The sequence below is a fragment of the Trachurus trachurus genome, assembly GCF_905171665.1.
Source record: "Trachurus trachurus genome assembly, chromosome: 6".
Classification (NCBI taxonomy): domain Eukaryota; kingdom Metazoa; phylum Chordata; class Actinopteri; order Carangiformes; family Carangidae; genus Trachurus; species Trachurus trachurus.
In genome coordinates this window covers 20,632,731-20,655,479 of record NC_139897.1, presented here as the reverse complement: position 1 = coordinate 20,655,479, position 22,749 = coordinate 20,632,731, and the positions used below count along the sequence as shown (strand labels likewise).

At 46.5% G+C, this 22,749-nt stretch overlaps 1 protein-coding gene across 1 annotated transcript; it reads right to left on the bottom strand.

The window, feature by feature from the left end:
- Positions 1-4,898: 4,898 nt before the first annotated feature.
- Positions 4,899-22,123, bottom strand: tshz3a (teashirt zinc finger homeobox 3a). The gene is made up of 2 exons (XM_083973757.1): positions 21,764-22,123; positions 4,899-9,038 (listed from the first exon to the last, which is right to left on the bottom strand). The coding sequence occupies exons 1-2, from the start codon at positions 21,801-21,803 to the stop codon at positions 5,710-5,712; spliced, it is 3,369 nt and encodes a 1,122-aa protein (XP_083829883.1). The 5' UTR covers positions 21,804-22,123; the 3' UTR covers positions 4,899-5,709.
- Positions 22,124-22,749: the final 626 nt, after the last annotated feature.

Below are 22,749 nucleotides of genomic sequence, written 5' to 3'. Positions count from 1 at the left end.
TTGAATGATGAAAAAATTGTACTTTTTACTCCACTATATTTATCTCACATACTCTAAACTGAGATTTAATATGTAAACCGTGATATTACTTTTTAACATGTAATGCAATATTATAGAAGAATCCACTGGGCATCACATAAAATAACTAAAGATAGATGTCCTTGAGAACATTACAATGCTGCTGCTTAGTAATAATACTTCTGTGATAACGTCATTGTACGATTTGAATCCATGGTGTGTAATGTTGTATAGTGTGGTGTGTACTGTGTGGACCTCTTCCACCTCCTCTTAAATGATGGACTTTTCTGCATCACAGGCTTGTGTGCACTCACACTCATAGTCACATTAGTGGTTCTTTGCCTCAGACGCCAGTTGCTGATGTAACAAAACTCTGTAGTTATAGCATTGTATGTATTAAATAAATTCAGAAACCTAGATTAAATGCACTCATAAATGTCATTTGTATCAGATAGGAAATGGTTCTGGATGATAATAAGCCTTAGCCAAACAGAAGGGGAGTCAAATGGATTTTGATTTCACTCCAAATCATTCAGTAGCTTCCCACTAATGTAACTTGATCAGAGCACTCTCAAACCCGAGCTCTGTGAAATGACAGTTGAGATTAATTTTGTCAGCCTTGTAATCGCGCCTTATTGATGTGTTTCCTGTGAAATGGCACATTGAAAAGAGCAGCTTCAGCCACGGGGCAACTGTGTGTATGTAGTAGTCATGGATGGACATTTGATGCTGACCTACTGATCGCACACCTTCTTACTGTTGGGCAGACACGCAAACAAACTCACAGGTAATGCTCTATTATGCTGATTTATTGAAGGTTAATTTAATCACTCTTGTAATACCTGACCAGAGGGTGTTCTTATCCGTGAAAAACCCAAGTAGCAGGAGAAAAAAAAGGAGAAAAACATGACAACAAATCAAAAAGTGATTTCATGAAGGTGGCACCAGAGACAGGCCAATCCATCAGAAGGGCGGCAGAGTGTGGACGTGTTGCCACGCGTGGTGCCAGGCGAGGTGCCAGGCGGTCCAAGGCACATCCTCCATGCCAGCGCCCTGAGGCTGTGTGTCCTCGTCACAAGGACACAGAGGTTGTTAGGACCAACTGCACTAAATCACATACCTCCTCCCACCCACTGTCATGGCCGACAAAGCAGGTTGGTGCAGAAAGACTGGGAGAGCAACTACTGGTCAAATCCACTGTAATATACATCACATCCTTTTATTCCAATTGATACAGTGATATATGATGTTGTTATGACACTTCCCCGCTTTTGAGAGCACCCCGATGTCAACAAGGCTTTACACAGAGTGAATGATTCCTCCTAAATGCATTTTAGAGTTTTGCACAAATACATTTTCAGAGCTAAGTAAACAATGCAGGCCATTATCTAGATGTATTGTTTATGCATTTTGCGCTTCGTGGCAGAGCAAGTGAGTGAGAAAGCGGCAAAGAGAGAGACGGAAAGACAAAGAAGGAGCAAGAAGAGAGGGAGAAAGAGAGAGAGAGACAGCCTCCTTTCTCCAAAAGACATCAGCTTCGTGAACAGCACAGGCAGATTTTCCATTCTGTCAGCATTTTTCTTTACGTGCCGAACAGATAGCTAAAGGTACCACTTAATGTGATGGGAGACAGGATCTAATGGATTGATACACAGGTTTTGACATGCTATTTGAGCATGGAGCTCGCTATAATTGGTCATGTCATTGTGCATTAAACTAACGATATATAGAGTAGTGCCCTGAGACGAGTATCTTTAGCAAATCTGTCAGATATCACACCAAAATACCTATGACAGCTATCTCAGGCAGCGGCAAGCGGCGCACTGCAACACAGCAGCATGAAAACCTGCACCCACTAGTGAAGGCACATTTGGAAATCAGACCACCTTAAACTCAACTCTCTCCGTCTCTCAGCGCCTCTGTCTCCATCTCTTCCTCTCACACAAACCTCTGCGTGTTATTGTTTGCTCATTTTTGTTTGAGCCATCTACATACATTAGAGTTGACGCGGTAGAAATTAAATGCGGTGTTTCCTTCCTGCCACTAAAAGGGGGACAGAGCGGTGACCTTTTACATTGCTTGTCATAAAGGCGTGTGACGCCTCCCATACATTAGAGACAGGGGTCAGAGGTCCGAGGTGAAGCTAACTTCACCTCCACCCATGACTCCTGCACTGCTGTCACAGGACATCATGTCACTTTTGGTATGGAGGCTGCACGAATGGACAAGGCTTATATCGTCTTCAATCTTGGCACGCAAGGATTTCAGGAGCCTCACAGCTTTCTTTTTTTTCGCCCCTTTTTTTAAAAATAAAATGATGTCACAAAGAGACTTGAAGGAGCATTTGATTTGTTGTTCCTTTTTTTTAATAGTGATTAAACCGCGTTATCCTCTAAACCTGTTGATATTTTTAAGACTTTCTCTGATTAACGCAAAGCATTAAAAACACTAGAGAGAGCCGACTTCTATAAATCTTGCTGGAAGCACAATTTACAGCTTTTTCGGGGCTGCATGCTTGCGACACGGTGGCCTGTTATCGGTTTACACAACTGTACAAGCACACACTAAGACAGGAGCAATATATATCAATGTGCTCTAAAGACATCCGCCACTATTTTGGCAGCCATTTTGTTTTCCTAAATACATAGCCTCTCCTCCTCAGCTGTCGGTCTGTCGCTGCTGTCAGCCACTCTTGTGTGATTGGTCTGATGGGCTTGATGCTCATCACTCTGTCAGGCTCTGCTCGCCTTTCATTAGTCTGGGCCCCTCCATCCGCCACACTCGCACAAATCACATTGACATCCAAACTCCTCAGATCCACAGAGCAATTTAACTGATATTCATTAGAGGGATGACAAGAGCTGATGGGAGATCTGTGGAGTGGAGGAGTGGGGGGACTCATTCTGCTCCTATCCTATCCCTGTCCTGTCCGCCTCCTTTCTTCCCCCTTCACTACTGACTTTGTTTTAGGAGCATTGAGGCACATCGGCGTCTATAACTACCCAGCCCTCAAGGATAGTCGAGACAAAAGAACAATGGATAACACATCTAATCTCCTCTTTATTATCGCAGAAAAATACAATCGAGAGGAGTTTTGTGTTTTTCATGCTAAATAATTGGCTACAGCAGATACTCGGTTTTTACATTGCTCTGCTCTAGCAGCCACCATAATGCTCATTCGAGCAGAAGTCCAATCATTTAGCCCTCTCCCTCCAGCCCCTCATTAACCCCCAAAGTGTCAACTATCTCATTAACGCCCCCAACCATCCTCGCCCCCGAGTCCATCACTAAGCCTAAAGCATTCATCAACACTTACAGTGGTGAAAGAAAAAAAAAATTGATCATGTCTGAGAGATAATTTTATAGCAGCATAGACTTGGTAAGCTCGGAAAACTCACAAGATATTCAATAAGGCAGCTCAGCCTTTTTCATTTGCATTATCAATGGCTACCGGTCTGAATCCCATCTTTCAATTATCATCCTTTGTTAAGGGCTTTATTCTGCTTGTCAGATGTGAGTCATCACTGGGTTCTCCCACAACGTTAGACCAATGTATCCTAAACGTTGGAGGGCCGGGAGCAAGTCTGAGGCGGTAATGAGTTTGTGTGAGAAGACGGGGTCAGGACACAGTGTGTGTGTGTTAATTAATCTGTTCCCGGGTGGGAGGAACTGAAGCGAGATGATGAGATTTAAGAGAGTAAATGGGTGTGCTGCACTCGAGCTGTCCTCTGTTGAGTGAGCGAGCAGGGTTAGAGGCTGGGCAAATGCCCGTCACCATAGTAACCAGATAACTTCCCTGGCCCCAAGTCACTCAGTCAGTCCATCATGACAAGCACAGCCTGGGAACATCAAACACAAAGAACATGGTGTCCCTAGGCATCTTCAAATAAGACAAAGGTAGATGGGAGGAAATGTGTGGCCAAAAATGTGTGTGCGTGTGTGTGTCTCTCTCTCTCTATGTGTGTGCTTTTATCATGCATACAGAAAGCATAAAAAAACTTTCTCATTACATGGCACTGCGCCTGAATTGTGACTACTCTGATGGCATCAACACCTGCCAGTAATATTGTTAGATCCAAAAGCCTGCTTTGAGGGAATAGCACCTGTCTGTGCATTCTGCACCACTGTCAGCTCGTCTCAGCGCGCGTATATAGGATCCGCTTTATTTTTTCCAAGGGACAGTCTTGGAGTCCAGGTGTGTGCCAGATCTGCTGTCTGTGCCCAGGGCTCCTGATGGCATCCAAGCCCCCGTGGTAATCAGCCCACTCTGCCTGCTGTTGCAGCCTGCCTGCCTCCTCCTCCTCCTCCTCCAGTGGCTCGTTTCAGAAACATCTGGTGGTTTACATGCAGCACACACCACCTGCCAGACGCCTTGCAGGCAGTGGCACCACTCGCACCTCTCGAGTCCGCCCCGCAACAACGCGACGACACAGAAATCACCAGGAATATCTAGACAAATTGCGGCTGAGAAGACAACTGCAGAGATAAATGCTGAGGGTTTTTAAGCCCTGTTCAGGGTTTCTGCAGATGTAGGCTGGTGAGCAATCTGTCAGATGATTTGTAAATGCTTAGTCATTACAATGTGGGACAACATTTGGGAGGCGTGTGTGTATGTGTGTGTTTTTTTCTAAGATGCAGATTTTCCACTAAGCCAGGTGAAAAATTAGACTACAGCTCAGAAACTACATTTTGGACAACACAACTCAAAATACACCTTTATCTACAACATTTCTCTGATTGGTAAACATGAAGAAGAAAACCAGTGTTTTATGCAGCAGTTAATTCAATTTAATCATAGAAGCACAAGGCATTAACATATTTGTAATTTTTTTTTTTTATCAAATAACATTTATAAAACTATTGTGCAAAACAATGTCCTTTTTAATCTTCTTCAAAGGCTCTGCACCAGTGGATAGTCATAGTCCTCTTAAATTAGGAAATATAACAAGTATGCATATTTTAAACAGCAAGTTGTAAGCTTATACATTATATGAACATTTTTACACAGAACTGGATTTTAAGTGCCCCTTACTCAATGATAAAGAACAAGGCAGCTTTTACAATCAGCAAGAAAATTAAGAGGCTGTACAGAGAAAACCATAAAAACAAGCAATGAACTTTTGCTGTTTGGCAGACTCTGGTAAGGAGCTTTCCCAGGCATTTGGCTGTTTTAAGGTGTTGAAAAAAAAAAAAGACCAAAGGGCATTTTAAAATCTGGACAGGACAGGACTGTACAAACGTATCGGTAAAACTTGTTGAACATGCAGTCTACCATCAACTCAAAAAACAAAACTCACCAAAAATACAAAATAAATACAATAGTTAATACATTTCAAGTTATTCGCTGACCTTCTAGTCAAGAGATTCACTGTGATTATGAATCCGTCCTCTGTTGTCTCACATATGTACATAAAGGTGTACGCAGAGTGAGGGAGACAACAAACTGGGCTGAATATCTTTTACCAACAGTATATTTTGATGTGAAATAAATGTCTTTTGAAACACAGAGAAATCAGAAATGTTTATAGGCCAAATAGATGTAAACACCTTGTGCTGACGTCTTTAACAGTAGTTCATGGCATCTTTGTGCATTACCACACTTTTCAAATATTCTGTTCCTTCTCTTTTTTTTTTTTTTGAACAGTCATCATTCTACATATGTTTTCCAGTATGTCTACTGCTGAGAGTAATTTAGTGTTTCTCTAGTTCGCACACATACAGCAGATGGTCCTCTGGAGACTTCCCATGGCTCTTGCTGAGGTGAAGCTTGATGGCGTGCTTAGTGGCAAATTTACGGACACAGAGCTGGCAGCGGTACACCGCCGCGTTGCTACTGCAGTCCTCTTGTGATTGTGGGGACAGGAAGGACTCCAGGGGCACAAGTTTCTCAGAGAGACAATGGGAGTCCCTGACAGTCTGTTTGGGGGACAACTTGGCCAGGTCCTTGACTCTGAACCCCAGGTGGGCCTCCAGGTGACACACGTAAGCTGCCGGGGTTCTGATCTGCGAGGCACAGTCACTACAGAAGAAAATAGGCTGACCAGAGTCCAGGTTTTTTAGGAACTTGGTTCTGCCTGTTCTCCTCAGCTGGTACTTGACGTTCGCCAGCCAGTGGCTTATGGTGGTCATTGAGAGACCTGTGAAACGCGATACATGCATTCTTTCCTGTGGGCTTAGGTCATTAATGATATACTTCCCCTCTGACGTCTGCCTCAGGCTGGAGGCGAACTGGGCCTGCAGTAGGAGGAGGTGCTGGGGGTTCCAGTTGGAGTGACGACCCTTACGCTTGTGCCCGTGCAGGGACGCGTCGTCGTCATCGTGAGTAGACCCCACCACCTCGGCTTTGTCTGTGACCCGGGATCGTGACGGAGGCTTTGAGACGTGGTGGGACTGCGTCAGGTTCCTCAGCATGTCTGAGATATCCGACAGTGCATTTTCATGTAGGGGGCTGGTGGATGTGTAGGGAGACACCACGGTTAGCTTTGCAGGGGTAACAAGAGACGAGGGAGAGACGGAGGAGGCCGTGGATGAAGGGGTCAGGGGGGCGGAGCCTACGGAGCCTCCTCTTTCACTTTTCCCCTTTGTGAGGTCCATAGGCTGGTCATCACTGGGCTGGCAAAAACTATTATCGACTACACTTTCCGGCTTTTTGGTCTGTGAGGGAGGAGCGGCCACAGCAGCCCTCTCAGCCATGCTCTGGCTGAGTCTGGAGAGCAGGCTCAGGGGATCTTGGTTTGGCAAGGAGGGCTTGGCTGCTTTCCCCAAATGAATGTTCATTACTGACTGAAGAGCACTTAGAGGGTTGACAAAGGGCTGCTCTGGAGGAGTATGGCCAGTAATAATGGCGGTACTGCATCTCAGCGTAGAGGCCAGCGGGGATTTGACTGCCGTCTCTCTCTTGGGTTCTGTTGCCGGGGATGCTCTGTCGCTATGGCTTCCCCTGTCACTATTGGCTGGGGTGACTGCCCTCCATTCCCGCGGTGAGTCAGACTCTCCTCCCTTATGCGACTCTCCAGCGTCACTACTGCAAGGGGAGAGGTGGTTCTCCCTCTTTGGGGACAACTGCTTCACCCTTTGTTCTACTTTTGCTACTTTCTCAGTCACTTTTTTCACCAAATCCTCCATCGCCTGGAAGTTGTTGCTGGGGAAGGGAGACGACTGGCTGAGCGGCGGCGAGATGAGGGGCTGGTTCTTGGACAACGCTCCGTCCCCTCCGTTGAACAAGAACTTCATCGGGGAATTCTTTTCCATGCCGGCTTGTTGAAGCTTGAGGGCGTTGGGGAACTGGTACGCTGCATGGATGCTAGGGTAGCCCCCCCAGCTTGGATTCCCACTCTGGGCCTTGTTGATGGCTGATGTCACAGTGTTTTCCAGTGATTTGAGAATATCAAACCCCCCTTTAGGGCTCTCCTTCAGGTCCTCCTCAGTAAGGTAGCTATACTTTGAGATGTCATATTTCTCCTCCTTCTCAGTTTCCTCCTCCTTTCCCACAGAACCCGCCACTTGCTTTTCATTTCCAGCAACCTCTTGCTGAGTGCACTCCTCCTCGACCTCCTCCTTCTTGATCTCTTTGAGGGGAGGGGAAGTGGCGGGGGGAGTCGGGGTAGTTTGGAGAGGTGGAGGAGAGAAGGTGGAGGGTGCCAGCGGGACAGACTGAACCCTCTGTTCAGTAGGTGTGGCCACCCTCACAGGATTGGGGGAGGTGGCCTCGGGGAGTGTTTTGATTCTCTTTCCCACAGAGCTGGTCACCCTCAGGAAGTGTCCTGTCACCATCATGTGGGTTCTCAGCTCTTGCAGTGTATTATGGGAACTCCCACACTCCATACACTTGAGGATCTGAAATTTGTTGGATTCAAACTGCCAGGCGTAGCTCGCGCCGTTCTGGTGGCCGTAGCGGTTGTTAGAGGTGGTGGTGGTGGTGTAGGGGCTGGAGGAGGGTTTCTGTGAGGTTTCGCTCAGGTCTGCCTGCGAGTGCGAGTGCTTAGCTTTGGGGGTTCCCTCTCGTGAGCGTGGCAAGCCTGTGAGGTCCAAACCAACAAGTCCCCTTTTCTTAGAAGACATGATTTTGGCTGCCACGGGGGCCATGGGCTCCTTCAGAGGCACTTTCTGGTAGTGTTTGGTCTTGATCATGTGGACACTGAGGTCCTGGAGTGATTCGAAGGAGTGGCCACAATACATGCACTTCAAAACCTTCTGGGCGTCCTCCTTCCCCTCCATCTCCAGCAGGGACCGCTTGCGTGGTTTCGACCAACGCTTTGCATTGCTGCCCGCCCTGTCCTGGTTGTCATCGCGGTAGTGGCCTGTGTCGTTCATGTGGACTGTGAGCTCCACCAGGGTGTCATAAGCAGCGCTGCAGCCCTTACAGCGAAACTTACTGGCCCCCGTGAAGATTGAGCCGAAAAGCTTTGGGTTTTGTCTGTGGAGCTGGACTGTACTGAAGAGGCTGGGCTCAGCCTGGGGAGGGTGACGGCTCTGGGGGGGATGCTGTTGTAGTGTCTTTGCCACCGCAGACTGGTGCCAGTCATAGCTACCGCTGCTGCAGCTGCTACTGCTACTAGTGCTATTGCTGCGAGCCGGCTTCTCTGTGGGGGCCGACGACTGCGCCTGTGGCGGTGTGGAATTAAAGTTCAGCGCCGGTGACCACAAGGGGCTGGTCAAGAAGCTGGAGTAGATAGCCTTCATTTGTTCTAAGGTGTCCATGCCCACAGGGGGTGTCTTAGTGCCACCATTCAGAGGTGGAGTGACCAAGATGCCCTCGGCTTTTCTGGAGGGGCTCTCAAAGTCTGAGAGCCGGTCGCTGGTCTCGCTGACATGTGACTCGCTGTCCATCTCATGTCCCGAGAGCTCTGCGACCCCGGCTGATTCCTGGTCACATGCCTGCTCCTTGGCAGGCCCGGCACTTTGCTCCACAAACTCATCTTTCATGGGAAGGTCATCCTGAGGGGCTGAGGGCAGGTCGTCTGCTTCCGCCTCCTCGTCCTCCACCACAGTGTGCTCTGTCAGCTCCTCGGGAGAATAGGCTGCAAGCAGAATGGAAACAAAGAGAGAGGAAGAAAGAGATGAGTTAAATTGCAGGGAGTGAAAACGCCATGTTAGAATAACTGGAGAAAAAGTTTCCCTGCTATGTGTGCCCGAGGACTCCCAGGGATAAATGAGCCATCTGTGTGGGAGCCTTTAAAGCTGAGCTGAGAAATTACAGTCATCCCATTTCACCTCATCAACCGTTGAGGTGTTATTTTCCTCTAGGCGAGCCTGTATTTATATACTACCCCAGCCACACGGATCTTATGCCTCCCCTCTTTTCACTCCTTCTATTGGAGGAAAACAAAAAAGAAATATCTTGGCAAAAACATAATGCGCCATTTTATTTATCTCAGGGCGCAACAGCTTGAAATGAAAACTAAATCTGAAATTAATGAAGCCCAATCTCACTGTGGCATTCTCCTCTGGGGTAATAAATGAGTTGGATCAACCTCCATCTGTCAGTTAATATGTCTGACGCCTCTTCATCTGCCTCTTCTCTGATTACACACACACATACATACGGACTCTCTCTCACACACACACACACACGCACGCACGCACACACACACACAGGCACACAGACAAAGAGCACATCTTAAAGAATTTCAAGAGAAAGATGTCAGAATTTTGTTGTGAAATTTTGACATGTTGAATAGACAGCCAACAATGTCATCTGGACTGAACTGAGCTCATTAGTTTCCTAACATGTAGGAGATAGTCAATACTCTGGGCTGGAGCTGCATTTTTAAAAAGCAAACCTCAATCCAGTCCAAACAGGTGTTAAATGTCATGCAAACATAATACGAAGAAATTTCACACATCAGTAAAAAGGAAAAGAGAACAAAATAAAAAGGGATGGATAAAATGTGACTGAGGGAAAAGAGGGATAAAGAGGATGAGATCAAAGGGAGGGCCGTCAATGTGATGGCGATGCATAAGCGACGTGTCACTTTTCATGCTGGCGCCCACTGCGCACATGGAGAGAGACGATAAGTGTATGAATGCTTTTGCATGTACACACCCACATATATATACACACACACACACACACACACAAACTCCTGTGTCTCCTGCGGTGACGAGCCTACCCACCCAACGGCAACTCACCCACCGCTCACCCCCTTCTTCCGCACTGTCACCATGCCCCCCGCCCCCCCTCCCCCCGCCCGCCTCCCTCATTTCCTGTCCACCTCACTCACTAAACCGCTCAACTTAAGGAAAAACAAATAATGTCTGAAAACAGTGGATGGCCTGTGGACAGGTCTGAGGCCGTTAGGACAATATTGTAAACTAAGACAAATGCCACAGAAAGAAGCTGTAGGTATAGAGTTTAATGGTTTGGGCACAGTTGAGCCTGTGCATGTGGAGACAAACAGACATGCACACAGACACACACACACACACACTGTGACTAAATCCTTCATTCTCCCCACTGCCCCACACACACACACACGTGTCCAGTCTAAACAAAAATGTCATAGCTGAAATAACTCTCATTTCCAGTGCTAACAGCCAATCTCTAGGCAGCCATGCGGCTGGCGCTGGTCTGATTTGGGCCCTGGGGGCACAGTCAGCAGGCAGCCCCACTGAGAGGCCAGTCTAATGGAGACCTGGCAGGTGCGGCCCCCTCTTCGTCCTCCCGGAGATTTGGTTTGTCACTGGGTATCCATTACCTGCCATTCTCTGCTGATAGGGCCCGACAGCCCTGATCAAAAGATGTCGTCGGGCCCCAGTTCGCTTGGCAGTCAGCGGCATGTCGTTTGTAAAAAGGGCCAAGCAGGGTGTAAATAAAATGACATGATCACTTCCCCAGCCCCTCATGTCCTGGACACAATTATGATAATGTGGACGTGGAGGGGAGGGAGGGAGGGGTCTGGGAGGATGGAGAAGGGGCCGAGGAGGTAAATCGCTAACGCTCCAGCAAACACACGAGGAAGACATCTCACTGCCACCGGGGCTCAAGCGGCTGCCCTCGTTGCTTTTGCTTTACTTTCTTCTCCGCTCGTCCTATGGAAGGTGTTGGTGTCAGATTCTCATTTGAAGGAGGAAATCCAGCCAGGATGAGGTAGTTAATGTGTTTGTGTCCTGACTAGCTGGTCACAGATGTCAGCTTGCATCAGGCGAGCCTGCCACACTGCTTGACCAAGTTGTCAGGTCACTTTTCTCTTCCTCAACAAGAAAACGCTGCACACATTTCTTCATATTTGTCTTCCTATTTCATCAAACTACTGCTATATCCAGTTTCATGTCAGGCTGTCACATCTATAAGCATTGCCGGACCACTTACTCCCTCTCTCTGTGGCTGAACTTCTTGCTTAAATGTTTTACATTTCATACTAATAGAGCCGCAGCGCTATAGGTTATTGTTCATTTGTCATTAAGCCTAGATAGCACCGAGAGGAGGAGAGTAGTCCAAAAGGATCCACTATAAAACCTACAGAGTCTAGCCGTGCTCCCAGGCAATTTAAAATGCAAAACAAAAACCATTATGTCTGAGCACTATCTGTTAATTTAATCCCCAATGACTGATAATCCATCACAGAGGGCGACAACCACATCCAATTATTCTCCCTGGCTTGACTGACAACAGAGGTGATTTATCAAGCTAATAAAAGGTGATGGGAGTATAGAGGCTCCCTTAGAATAAAAAAGGAAGAGGATTATGAATACAACAATACTCTTGGATGCAGTCTTAACTAATATCTAAGCATATGGTATAGCACCAATGTATGAGTTTTCCTGGTGTGTGTGTGTGACAGAGAGAAAGGGAGTGTGTGTGTTCATGTAATGATAAAGTGAGCTGATGCCATGTGGGGAAAAGACAAGAATCATTAGGTTCCATGAATGATTCCTTTGGGGAGAGGGGGTGTGGGGGGTGGGGGGGTGGTAAGAAGGGTAGGAGGTGCGCATTCGCACAATCAACATCTCACTCACGGCTCACACAGAAATAGCAGTAACACATTCATGCAAACACACGAGCTGCAGAAAATGTTAGGCTCACATGCAGAGAGGACACACAACCTCAAATACACTCTCACGTAATTATAAATAAAGCTACTCAGTCAATTATGACACCCCCGCACCCCTCCCCCTCCCCCAAACACACACACACACACACACACACACACACACACACACACACTCATATGTGCACGTAGATGCAAGAGATGAGGAAAGACAGTGACATCTTGGCTTCCAGGAGGCATTCCTGTGGAGTATCATTTTCATAAACATAAGGGCCGCAGATGAAGCGGGAGAGATCATCTGATAGAAATACTGCAGTGCTGCTCTGACGATCAGGAACAACAGACAGGGCAGGGACACGGGGTGATTAAGCAGGAAGGTGCTGTGGCTGCCTCTAAAGCAGAGCGTAGAGTCTCTCTCTCTCTCTCTCTCTCTCTCTCTCTCTCTCTCTCTCTCTCTCTCTCTCTCTCTCTCTCTCTCTCTCTCTCTCTCTCTCTCTCTCTCTCTCTCTCTCTCTCTCTCTCTCTCTCTCTCTCTCTCTCTCTCTCTGTGTGTCTCCTTCCCTCTGTCCCATGGGTTATTTTTCCTCAAGTGCTGCTGAAAGCACTGTCTGTTTTTTGATGCTGTGTTTTTAAATAGGCCTCATATGCAAGAGTGATAGGACCACATACTATCATGTGTTTCTCAAGGAGCCTACAGCGGCTCAAACATGCACACAATTTAAACTCCACACATAGGCTACATTTGAGTGTGTTTTTCGTGAATTTTCAAACGAGTCAATCTTCAAGCTATATACGACGGACTCCAGTCTGTTTTCTTAAATCAGCCCCTTGATGACCACAGTGCATATTCCTGGTCTGGCCTCCATGGCTGGAGAAACAGTCTGGGAGCCAGATCACACCCAACAGCAGCGGGATAAACAGGATGTGTCATTAAAAACTCTACCTGAGTCTGACCCTTCGTACCCAAATGACTGCTTGGTCTCTGAGAAAAAAAAAACACTACAACCTTGCCGCAGGCATTGTGATATAAAAAATCCTAGTCCTTTGTGCGGTCATCATGAGAACAATATTTCATCTGTGTTTCTCTCACTTTAAAAGGGACGCTGCACAGTCGGGAGCACCGACTACGGTGTGAAATAATGTAACTGTAATAATTGTAACTGAATCAAAATATAAATTACAATTCAGAGTGTATATTATAGTGTATTATAGTGATACAAAAGAAAAATGAGAATGCTTAATTAACACCCTAAGAGGAAAAACAATGTTTGCATGGGTTTCAAAGCTTGATTACCTCATTATTTATCACTTTATAACTGTATGCATAAAGAACTGTACCATGCACAAAGACACTACAGGGATCCAGGGAGGGGAGAGGAAATTGTCTACATGGGTGGTCCCCGAGCTTACTGTAAAGATTACAGGAAAAGTTTTATGGCATTGTTCAAAGACAACAAAAATCCAAACAACACACACGCACAAAAAAGACAGAAAATAAATGACTGGATACTGATTTCAGTTGAACAAATATTAAAACTATGCATATATATATATATATATATATTTTTTACGATCCAGGTGAAGAGAAAAGGAAGCGGGTTAGACCTTGTTGCCAAGGCCTTTGATCAGGCATTGGCTGATATATTTGAAGTCAGTTGGTTGGTTAGTGCAGGAGGGGTGGGGGGGCTCAGAGAGGAGAGAGTTAAACTGTGTCACAACATGACAAGAGTTTCTTGACATGTGTACAGTATTTTAACTGGACCTTGACGCCCTTACACCAACACGGCCCCTCAGCGGGGGGCTCTTACTGACAGGAAACAGCTCCAGAACACTACAGGACAGGAAGTCACCCCAGTCTCAATCAAAAAAAAAAAAAAAAGAAACACAAACCGCAGACTTCCACCCACTCTCTCAAGTTTCCCAGCAGCCTAAAACTCTTTAAATAGATCAGAATAATTTAGTCCAAAAACAGCCCCATTCTGTCAAAATAGCAGCAGATCAGTAACATACCTAAAATGCCTTTCTGTTGTACACATTTGTCAAAGTAACACACTCAATCAAACTTAGTTCTCTGCCTCTGTTCCCTTTGATCCTTACAGGCTGGTTCAAAGTCCCACGAGAAAATATGTAACAGGTGATCTGTGGCCATCTGAAAAATTAACAAGCCCTGACATTAAGTCGCTTTTTCAGATATGACCGGTGAAGGCTATCGAGTGCTACTCATTTTCTGCTTTTTTTTTTTTTTAATGCATAACTCTGCTACTACATTAGTCTCAAGCTATCTGGAGCTATCATGTTACAAGCGATCATGGATGTCTTTGTCAGTTTTTATTTGTGTGTGTTCTCTACCCCCTGATGGCATTGTGAATACATTGTGTCCGCCGATTGTAGTGCAGGATGTGTGATATGGGAGATGGGAAAAACAGAGAGATCATTCTGGCCCCAGGCAAAGCTTAGGGCTGAACCTTGTCAATGCACATAGTAAGAGGAGAGAGAGAGAGAGAGAGAGAGAGAGAGAGAGAGAGAGAGAGAGAGAAACAGACTGAGAGACAAAGAGAAAGTGAGGCAGAGACAGCGAGACAGCAAAAAGGGGAAAAGAAAGAGAAAAGGACGCAGACACTGAATGGATTCAACCCTCGGCTGATTGTTTGTGTTATGACCTCAAAGCTGCCAGCTGCACATACAAACCTTCGAGACCCGAAAATTCATTCCGTTTATCTGACATGAGACGAGCCACAAACACATAAAGGCCCACCCCCCTCTTCACCGTAACTAACGTTAACACGTTAAAGAATGAGGTGACCGAACTCATAAAGACCCAGTTTGGAACTTGATGCAGTCACAATAAACGATAAACAAAACAGAAATAAGCACAACCCCCTCCTCCGCCCGACACAAACTGCTTCCACAGGTGCAGATCCAAGGGCAGTAATGGGGATCGAGGTGCTGCGGGAAGACGGTGTTCCAGTCCGACATACACATGGAGTCTGTCTCGCCTGATGATATGTAGTCAGTCAAACTTCCTTCAACCCACTCCTCTGCCTCTTTCTTTCCATCACTCTTTCCATACGCCTTCCTCAAGTAAAGCTCCCTGAAGCAGAACCGCTATTTATTTCCCCATTCCTTAAAAACTCTTTAAGCCCTCGTATAACAATGCTGTTAAAAGGTCATCAGGTTGTGTGAATGGGGCTGGAAGAGGATGAAGGTGGGGCTCAAACTAAGTTTAGGTTACTCTCTGTGAACTTGGTCCAACACTCAAGACTACTGTGTGCATCTTAATTTCATAGTTTATGCCAGAATTCTTTCACTCGCCAACATTTTTTTGCAGAGAGACAGGGATTTTGCAAAACAGATTTATACCTGGAGCCTCGGAAATACCAGTGCTCTGAGAGATTTTAAACAACATGGCAGTTTTAACCCAGTAATCTAAATAAACTATCTGAATACGTAGTTGTGTGTACCTGAACTGTCCATCACACTTGCATAGAAAAACTGCATGCAAAAAAAAAACAAAAAAAACAAAAGTAAATGTAATAGATTAAATTTGCACCACGTTGCACTGTCAAGTTAGTTAATCATTTGAGTGTTCAAAGCTCTGTTCACCTTTGTCTTTGTTCTTCCTTGTAATTAATTGATCAAACTCTGAATTATACTGTATGATGCTGCTGTCATTGCAGTGTGTCCAGGTGTCTGTTTCTCTACCAGCAGGTTTATTGTAAAAAAAAAAAAAAAAAAAAAAAAGAGCTAAAAATGTATTTTTTCTTTAAGGTCTGGGATTAAACTGACACTGACACTACTGTGTCTGAGATGATGGTAATAATAATGTAGATAAATAATCGGCCAAAGAACTGACAACAGGGTCGGGACTGGAGCTGGAGTTAACAATGAAACAAAGACACGGATTCAGCTCTTAAAACCAGGATGAAGTTTGTTTCGCTGTTTGTGGCCGAGACTAAACCTGGGACTGTTTACAGTTGAATCTTAGGGTAAAGGGGAGGAGGGCGGGGGCTGATGGGAATAAAGTTGGGGCTTGGGAGTGGGACAACCAAACCCCTCTCACAACACACAGCTGCTGCCATGATCGCCTAGCAACGAGGAGGTGATGGACGCAGCCTAAAGATGGATGGCCACTATAAATCACAGTAGTGTGTAGGAGGAGGAGGAGGCAGGAGACAGAGAGAAGGAACACGAAGAGGCCACAAAAAACAAAACAACTGTTTTTTTTTGTTTTTTTTTACTTTTCTGTAGCAGCAGCAGAGCTGGCCTTGCCTTGACCTTTCACTGTACTCTTTTATTCATGGTTGTTGGGGAATAGTGCAGGGCTGTGGACACTTCTAGGCCAAGCTAAATGGAAACTTGTAGGTAATCATTACACTGGGCTATATTGGATCCAATGGATCATTTTATAATCTATAATTGCAATAAGCTCCATCGAGTCTTGTGTGTGCCCTTCGGTGTCTGGAGTTTTTTTTTTCTTCATGATTCCACTAACTTTTTAAAGATGATAATAATGACAGACTACACCTTTCATAAAGCAACCCTCCAGGCAAGGCAATCTGGGTAGTGTAGTTGCGGGATAAACATCCCTGGGCTATCTGATTATGGCCTACTGCTGCGGCACTGGTGTCTAGTAACACTCAGAGAGAGCGCTCAGCCATCCATCACACAGTGAGTGTCTGTCTAAGGCTTTCCACCCTGCTTCTTCTCGTCCTGGCTCTCCAGTTACAGCCATACACGGCCGGCCTAAATAATATTCTTCATGATAAATGGCACTATAAGCCTGGTATCCATCATTAATCTGATTTTTAAAGAAGCATCCATCTTGGAGAGAGCCTGTTAGGGCCACGGGAGAGCAGAGCAGCTCGGGTTCATTTAAAGGCCAGGCTGCTGCATGAGTGATACCTGTCAGCTCTGCTCATCAGGGAGCAGCACACACACACACACACACACACACACACACACACTATTATAACATTAAACATTGACGCCATATGGCCACACGTGTGCACACACACATGCTCACCTCTACAGAGCCCCTGTGAATGTCTGCTGTGCATATATTATGTGTACACAACACTAACACACTTGTCGGACATAAAGCATATTTCTCCGCTTCATTCAGACATCTAGAGATGTGTCACGGTAGAACATTCTGTCACTCATCACAACACAACTCAGTGTAACTCAATCCTCCTTGTCATCTCGAAAAAATCTCCCCTCCCAAACACATCTCCTCAAGGGTTTGAGGAAAACTCACTCTTCCCTGGAAAAACTCTCTCTCATACAAAAACGACAGACTCTTTTTTTCTAGCTCTCTATTCCTCTGTCTCTCCCCACTGACTCTGCACCTCATTCTCCATTCCTCTCCTTCTCTTTGTCTCCCTCTGTCCACTCTCTGTCTTGTTTCCCCCTCTTTCACTCTCTCTCTCTCTTTCTCCTCCTCTCTGCCCCCTATCCACCTCCCTTCTCTGTGTGTCTGGTAAAGCCTGTTTGATAAATGACACACGTCACCGTGTCAGAAGCGAAGGGTGGGTCAGTGATAAATGACTCTGTTGAAAAGGAAATCGGCTCTCTGGCATGGCCGAGCTATTCTCCTTCTGGATTGGGTTTCAGGACCCCTGAAGACCGGAGCGGCTCAGTTTCCCCGAAAAGAGCACACATCCCACCAGGCTCTGACGCTCTCTACCTCTGGGAGGGGTGGGAGAATGAGAATGAGAGAGAGAGAGAGAGAGAGAGAGGGTGGGTGGGAGTTGGGTTGGAGGGATCCAGTCCGTCCCAATTGTCGCCACAGTGCAGCTGCATCTATCACAACAGCGGTGGGACTATTTTTACAAAGCCTCCGACTCAGTGCCCAGACAGCAGTCCCGGCTGAAAACCTCGGCTGAAAGCACACTGAAAGCTGAAAGGAAGAGTGGAGGGCTAACGGTTTTCTATTTGTGACACTACTACAGCACTTACACTCCTCTTTCTCTCCCGGAGTCCAACCCTATGGCTTGACATCTGCCAAGTGTGTGTTAAAAAGGAGAGAAGGCCCATTTCACCGCCCCCGCTCTTCTTCTCCTTTTCGTCCCCACCACCAACCAACCAGCACCTCCTCCTCCTCCTCACCCCCCCCCCCCCCCCCCCCCCCCCTCCCTCTGCCCTCCTTCTCTCTTCTCCTACACTCTCTCTTTCACTCACTGGCTGGCAGGGTGGCACTGTTATCATTACACAGGCAGGATTTATGGAGTCGGAGCCTATGGCAAAAACAAAAAGGCATCTGTCAATACCTGTGGGAAACACTCTGTCAGCCCTCCTCCTCCTCCTCCTCCTCCTTCCACTGGTGCTCACAGCCTCATTAGGTATGCACTTATCAGACACATAGATCACAGACGTGACTCAACCTCACCGGAATCCAGCCACAGGACTTTCATTAGCAACAGGCCCTGCAAGGCCAAAACATTCGCTACGCTCACACCTGCAAACAACGCCAGCGGAGGCGGGTTGTTGTTAAAGCTTGCTAACGCTGTCAGTCCGTATGTTGGCCGAACAATTAGGTCCCAGCTCGGGCTCCCCTGCTGCTTCCGTAAAGGCAGGCTTTTCACACATAAACTACAGGAAGGCAGACAGATATAAAAACAGCTTACTTCACATGACTGCTGCTTTTACAACCTCAGTCACAACATGTGCGCATGTGCCTGTAACGTGAATGCTTGTGTCTTTACAAGCACCAATACTGCCATGTTTGTGTGCAATATGACGACATATGTATACTGTATAGGTAATGCATGGAGACAGAGAGAAAGGAGAAGAAGAAGAAACTAGGCGACGTAAAAGGCTTACAGGGTCAGGAGAATTATGGCCCGACCCCAACAGGGGGGCTACAGTTACAATTCCTTTCATCGCTATCACTAGCCAAACAGCGCACGCACGCACACATGCACGCACACACACACACTTAAACCCAACAAATCAGAAAGTGCCTGTTGATCTGAGCATGCACAGACACACACACACACACACACTCAGAAAGACATGAGTGATGGCTGCCAGTCTGGCAGCTATAATCCTGACCCTGCAGAAAGAGGAGACCGTTGCCCTGGTACACATCAGACTCCCCCACCCCTCTACTTCAGTGTTGGACTCACTCACAGACAAATGACCAGAGTACAGGTTATGACAGAGAAAAGGGGGAGAGGGGGTCTCTCTCTCTCTCTCTCTCTCTCTCTCTCTCTCTCTGGTGGCCTGACAGTGCACTGACACACACAACCCTCTAAATACTGCAAATACACTGCCACCCCTCTGCAGACATACTGTGCAGGTTAGACATTCCAGTGGAATAGCTGCGTCTTTGCCCATGTGCTGTAAAGCCGATGTCGACTTCCTGTTAAGTCGGAGGGGTTTTTCAACTTTCTGCAGCCGTTTCAACAGCTCCGAGCTCCGGGGCTCCGGCTTTTGCAGCGCAGCAAAAGGAAGGAGGTCTGTATTTCCACAGCTGGGAGAGTGTTTTTCTCATGTTTGCTCGGCTGTTTACGTGGCCAGCTGCCCTTGGTTGTTAAGAGCACTCAGACCTGACCCAGGTACGCAGGCCCATTTGTCACCTGCAGCGGAAAATTGAGTTACAGCACAACCAAAGGCGAGCGGCTCTGTGTAATATCAAGTTGATTACATCAAAGTGGTGGCAAACCTCATTGGGCTGGGCACCCCGAGCTTGTCATCTCCAATCACAGGGCCTGTCAGGACTCCATCAGCCTCACGGCTAATTGGACCAACGCTAATGAAGCAGGCAAAACAAGTTTTCTACTGTGGAGAGAGGGAGAGAGAAACCCTCTCACACGGAGGAAGGAAAGAAAGAGAGGGAGAAGCGGAGAGAGTGTGTTTGAGAGACAATGAGAGCAAGGCAGGGTGTGTGTGTATGTGCAGGGGTGGGTGGAGGGGAGGATTTTTCATGCAAGTCTCAAGGTTGCAGTGGGCTGACTCTCCCCCTAAGTCCCTAATCAAGGCCCATCATCTGTCATCCTTTTCTTTGCTCTCTCTATCACCATGCTCTGTGCTGCAATCAATTCATCATCACCCTTTGTGTGCCACTGAACAGTTGACAACTTTATAACTTGCAGCTGCACGGGCTGACTGACAGGGGTGGAAGGGGAGCATGAAAAAATGAAGAAATGAATAGATGAATGAATGAACAAAGAAGCGTGGTTTAAGAGAGAAAAAGTTGTTTTCTAAAAACACAAAACGATCTATATTACAGCCTTTTATTCCCTTTCGTCAACAGAGAAACAGCAGTGTAGCAGGGAGGAGAGAGTGGAGTGGAGAGGAGGAGATGAAAAAAAAAAAAACATCCTTCTCACTGATCTGAAATCAGAAAGCTTTCAGTCATTCTTTATGTGCTCCCCGCGGCCACTCTGAGCCAGTGAGCATGTACATTAGGCTAGGGCATTTTGATGAAATAAAAGCCCAGGCCAGCTTATGGCTAAACAGAATGGGAGCACTCACTCAGCCTGTCTCTGATTGACCATTAAAGCCATTGATGAATGGGCCTGTCAGGGGAGAGACAATTAAATCAAACATGAAACAAAGCCGTTGTGACGGCCCGGTCTGACAGAGCAAACCCATTCCTCCCCTCCATTACATAGCACACGGCTCCTTTTACAACCCCTAACCCACTCCTCCCGCCTCCTCTACCCACTGAGTGTGTGTGTGTGTGTGTGTGTGTGTGTGTGAGTGTGTGTGTGTGTGTGTGTGTTCAAAGTGAACAAGTGAGCATGTGCACATAGGAGTGTGATGTTCTCTACTGGAAGTGTGTGCGTCTGTCTGTGTGTGTGATGTCTCACTGTGAAACCACTTTGTCCCTCCTTCTTTCACTTTTTGGTGAGTTACTTGACCATTAGAGTGAGAGAAAGAGGGAGCAAGAGAGAGTGTGTATGTGTGTGTGTGTGTGTGTGTGAGAGAAAGAGAGAGAGAGAGAGGGGCAGAGAGAGTAAAAAGTACACAGGGCCTTTCAAAGTGGTTTAAACGTGACGTCAGGGGCCTGCAGCACATGGTGGGAAGTGATTTTCTGATGCAAATCGGGAAGGATCAGATCAAAGCCGCATGACAGCCAATCAATCAACCGTCAAATCAGACATGGCAACTGTCGATTATGGCTCCTTCCAGCCCACGAAACCCCATTGTCTGCCCTCAAATTGTTTATCTTATCCCAAGAAAAAGAAGAAAGAAAAAAAGCTCAGAGGTAGGGGCTTTTTTCCGCTTGTGCAAAGAAGTTATGCGCTCGAATCAAATGCGCACAAAGCCTTTCACGTCCAGTCCCCCCCACCCCCCCTTATGACACGCCTCGGGCACTCACCATCAAGAAAACACTGCTTATATGGAGAGGGTTTATTCTCACACATCTAATAAACATCGGTCAACTATCAGGGATTTCAAGTTGGGAACAATAGGAAGCGAAAGTTTACAGCAAAGCCAACTCATCCGATGGGACTAACAGTGTGGCTGCGCGGCGTGGAGAGCGAAAACGCAGATCTGTTGTTTCTATATAGAAAGTGTACACATCCGTTTTCTAAAAGACAACAGTTTCTATGAGGTCAGGTAAGAGTAGCCAAGAGTGACAAAGCGCATCGTTTAGAAAACACAGTGGGGGGAAACGGAAATGCGGTGACTGTAAAGTGAGCTTTACAAAACAAAGGTAACATCCGCAGCTTTGTGATAGTATAGCCTTAGATTTATTTACGCACATTATAGTTGGATACACACAGAGAGACACACACACATACCTGCTGCGCGCCTGGGCGCCTCTTGTTTCCTCCGTGGCATTTTTTATTTGTGGGGATTTCCGCGAAACTCTTCTTCTCCTTCTTCTTTCTTTTTTTTTCTTTTTGATTTGATATGCCCCCTCGCTGTATCCGGGAGGATCCACCTCTACTCAAAGAAGATTCACGCCTTCGTGTAGTAGACTGCACAACATCGGGGAGTCCGATGGAAAGGAAAACTAAAAATCATCGTTACGGAATCGCGAGCCTGCGGCGAAAAGTCAGCGGAAAAAAACAATAAATAAAGGAGGTGGCGGCGGGTGGGAGGACTATTTAGTTATTTTGGTGTGGTCGCGTTAAGAATGTAAGCGGTGATAGCCCAGCGTCCACCTCGGCTGCCTGGTCTGGCAACAGGCAAAGTTGAGGGATAAGAGAGACGATCGCGTCACTCACAGCAGGAGAATGGGCAAACCCACCGCTCCGTTAACTCTTTACTTCTCAGGGGCGGACACCACACACACACCGAGTGTCCTCCTACAGCCTATAGTGTGTACTGGATGCTGCTGGACAGTTTGAGGCATTCACTGATTTAGTCTGTATTAAAGTGACAGCCAGTTTTTTTTTAATAATAGGCTACTCTCATAATACCTTCATTCACACTGAAATACGGTAATTTAGGCTACATCTACCGGTGGTGATGCACAACTGAAGGCAATTTAGGTCAATACTGTGAAGGATATTATTTTTCCCAGTCAATTAAAGTCAGCAAAATGATATGAGGTGAAATGTTTATTGCATGTTTATTAGTAGGCTATTATATTATAGGACTTGTTATCATATTTGTTATGTGTGTACTCCACATAAGCAGGGCCCTCCTCAGGTGATATTGTAGCGTACAGAAGTGAGATGAGTGCTGGTGATGAGGAAAATGGAGTGAATTAGAGAAGGTGCAGGAAAAGTGAAAGACAAAGTGAGGAACAAGCTGTCACTGGGCGAGTTGTCCTTTATCT

What these genes read in the sequence shown, in the direction of transcription:
- tshz3a (XM_083973757.1), bottom strand. Translation starts at nt 21,803, where the DNA reads ATGCCACGGAGGAAACAAGAGGCGCCCAGGCGCGCAGCAG. An exon ending in GGCGCCCAGGCGCGCAGCAG is followed by an intron (nt 9,039 to 21,763) that starts GTATGTGTGTGT and finishes TTCTGCTTGCAG; the next exon opens with CCTATTCTCCCGAGGAGCTG.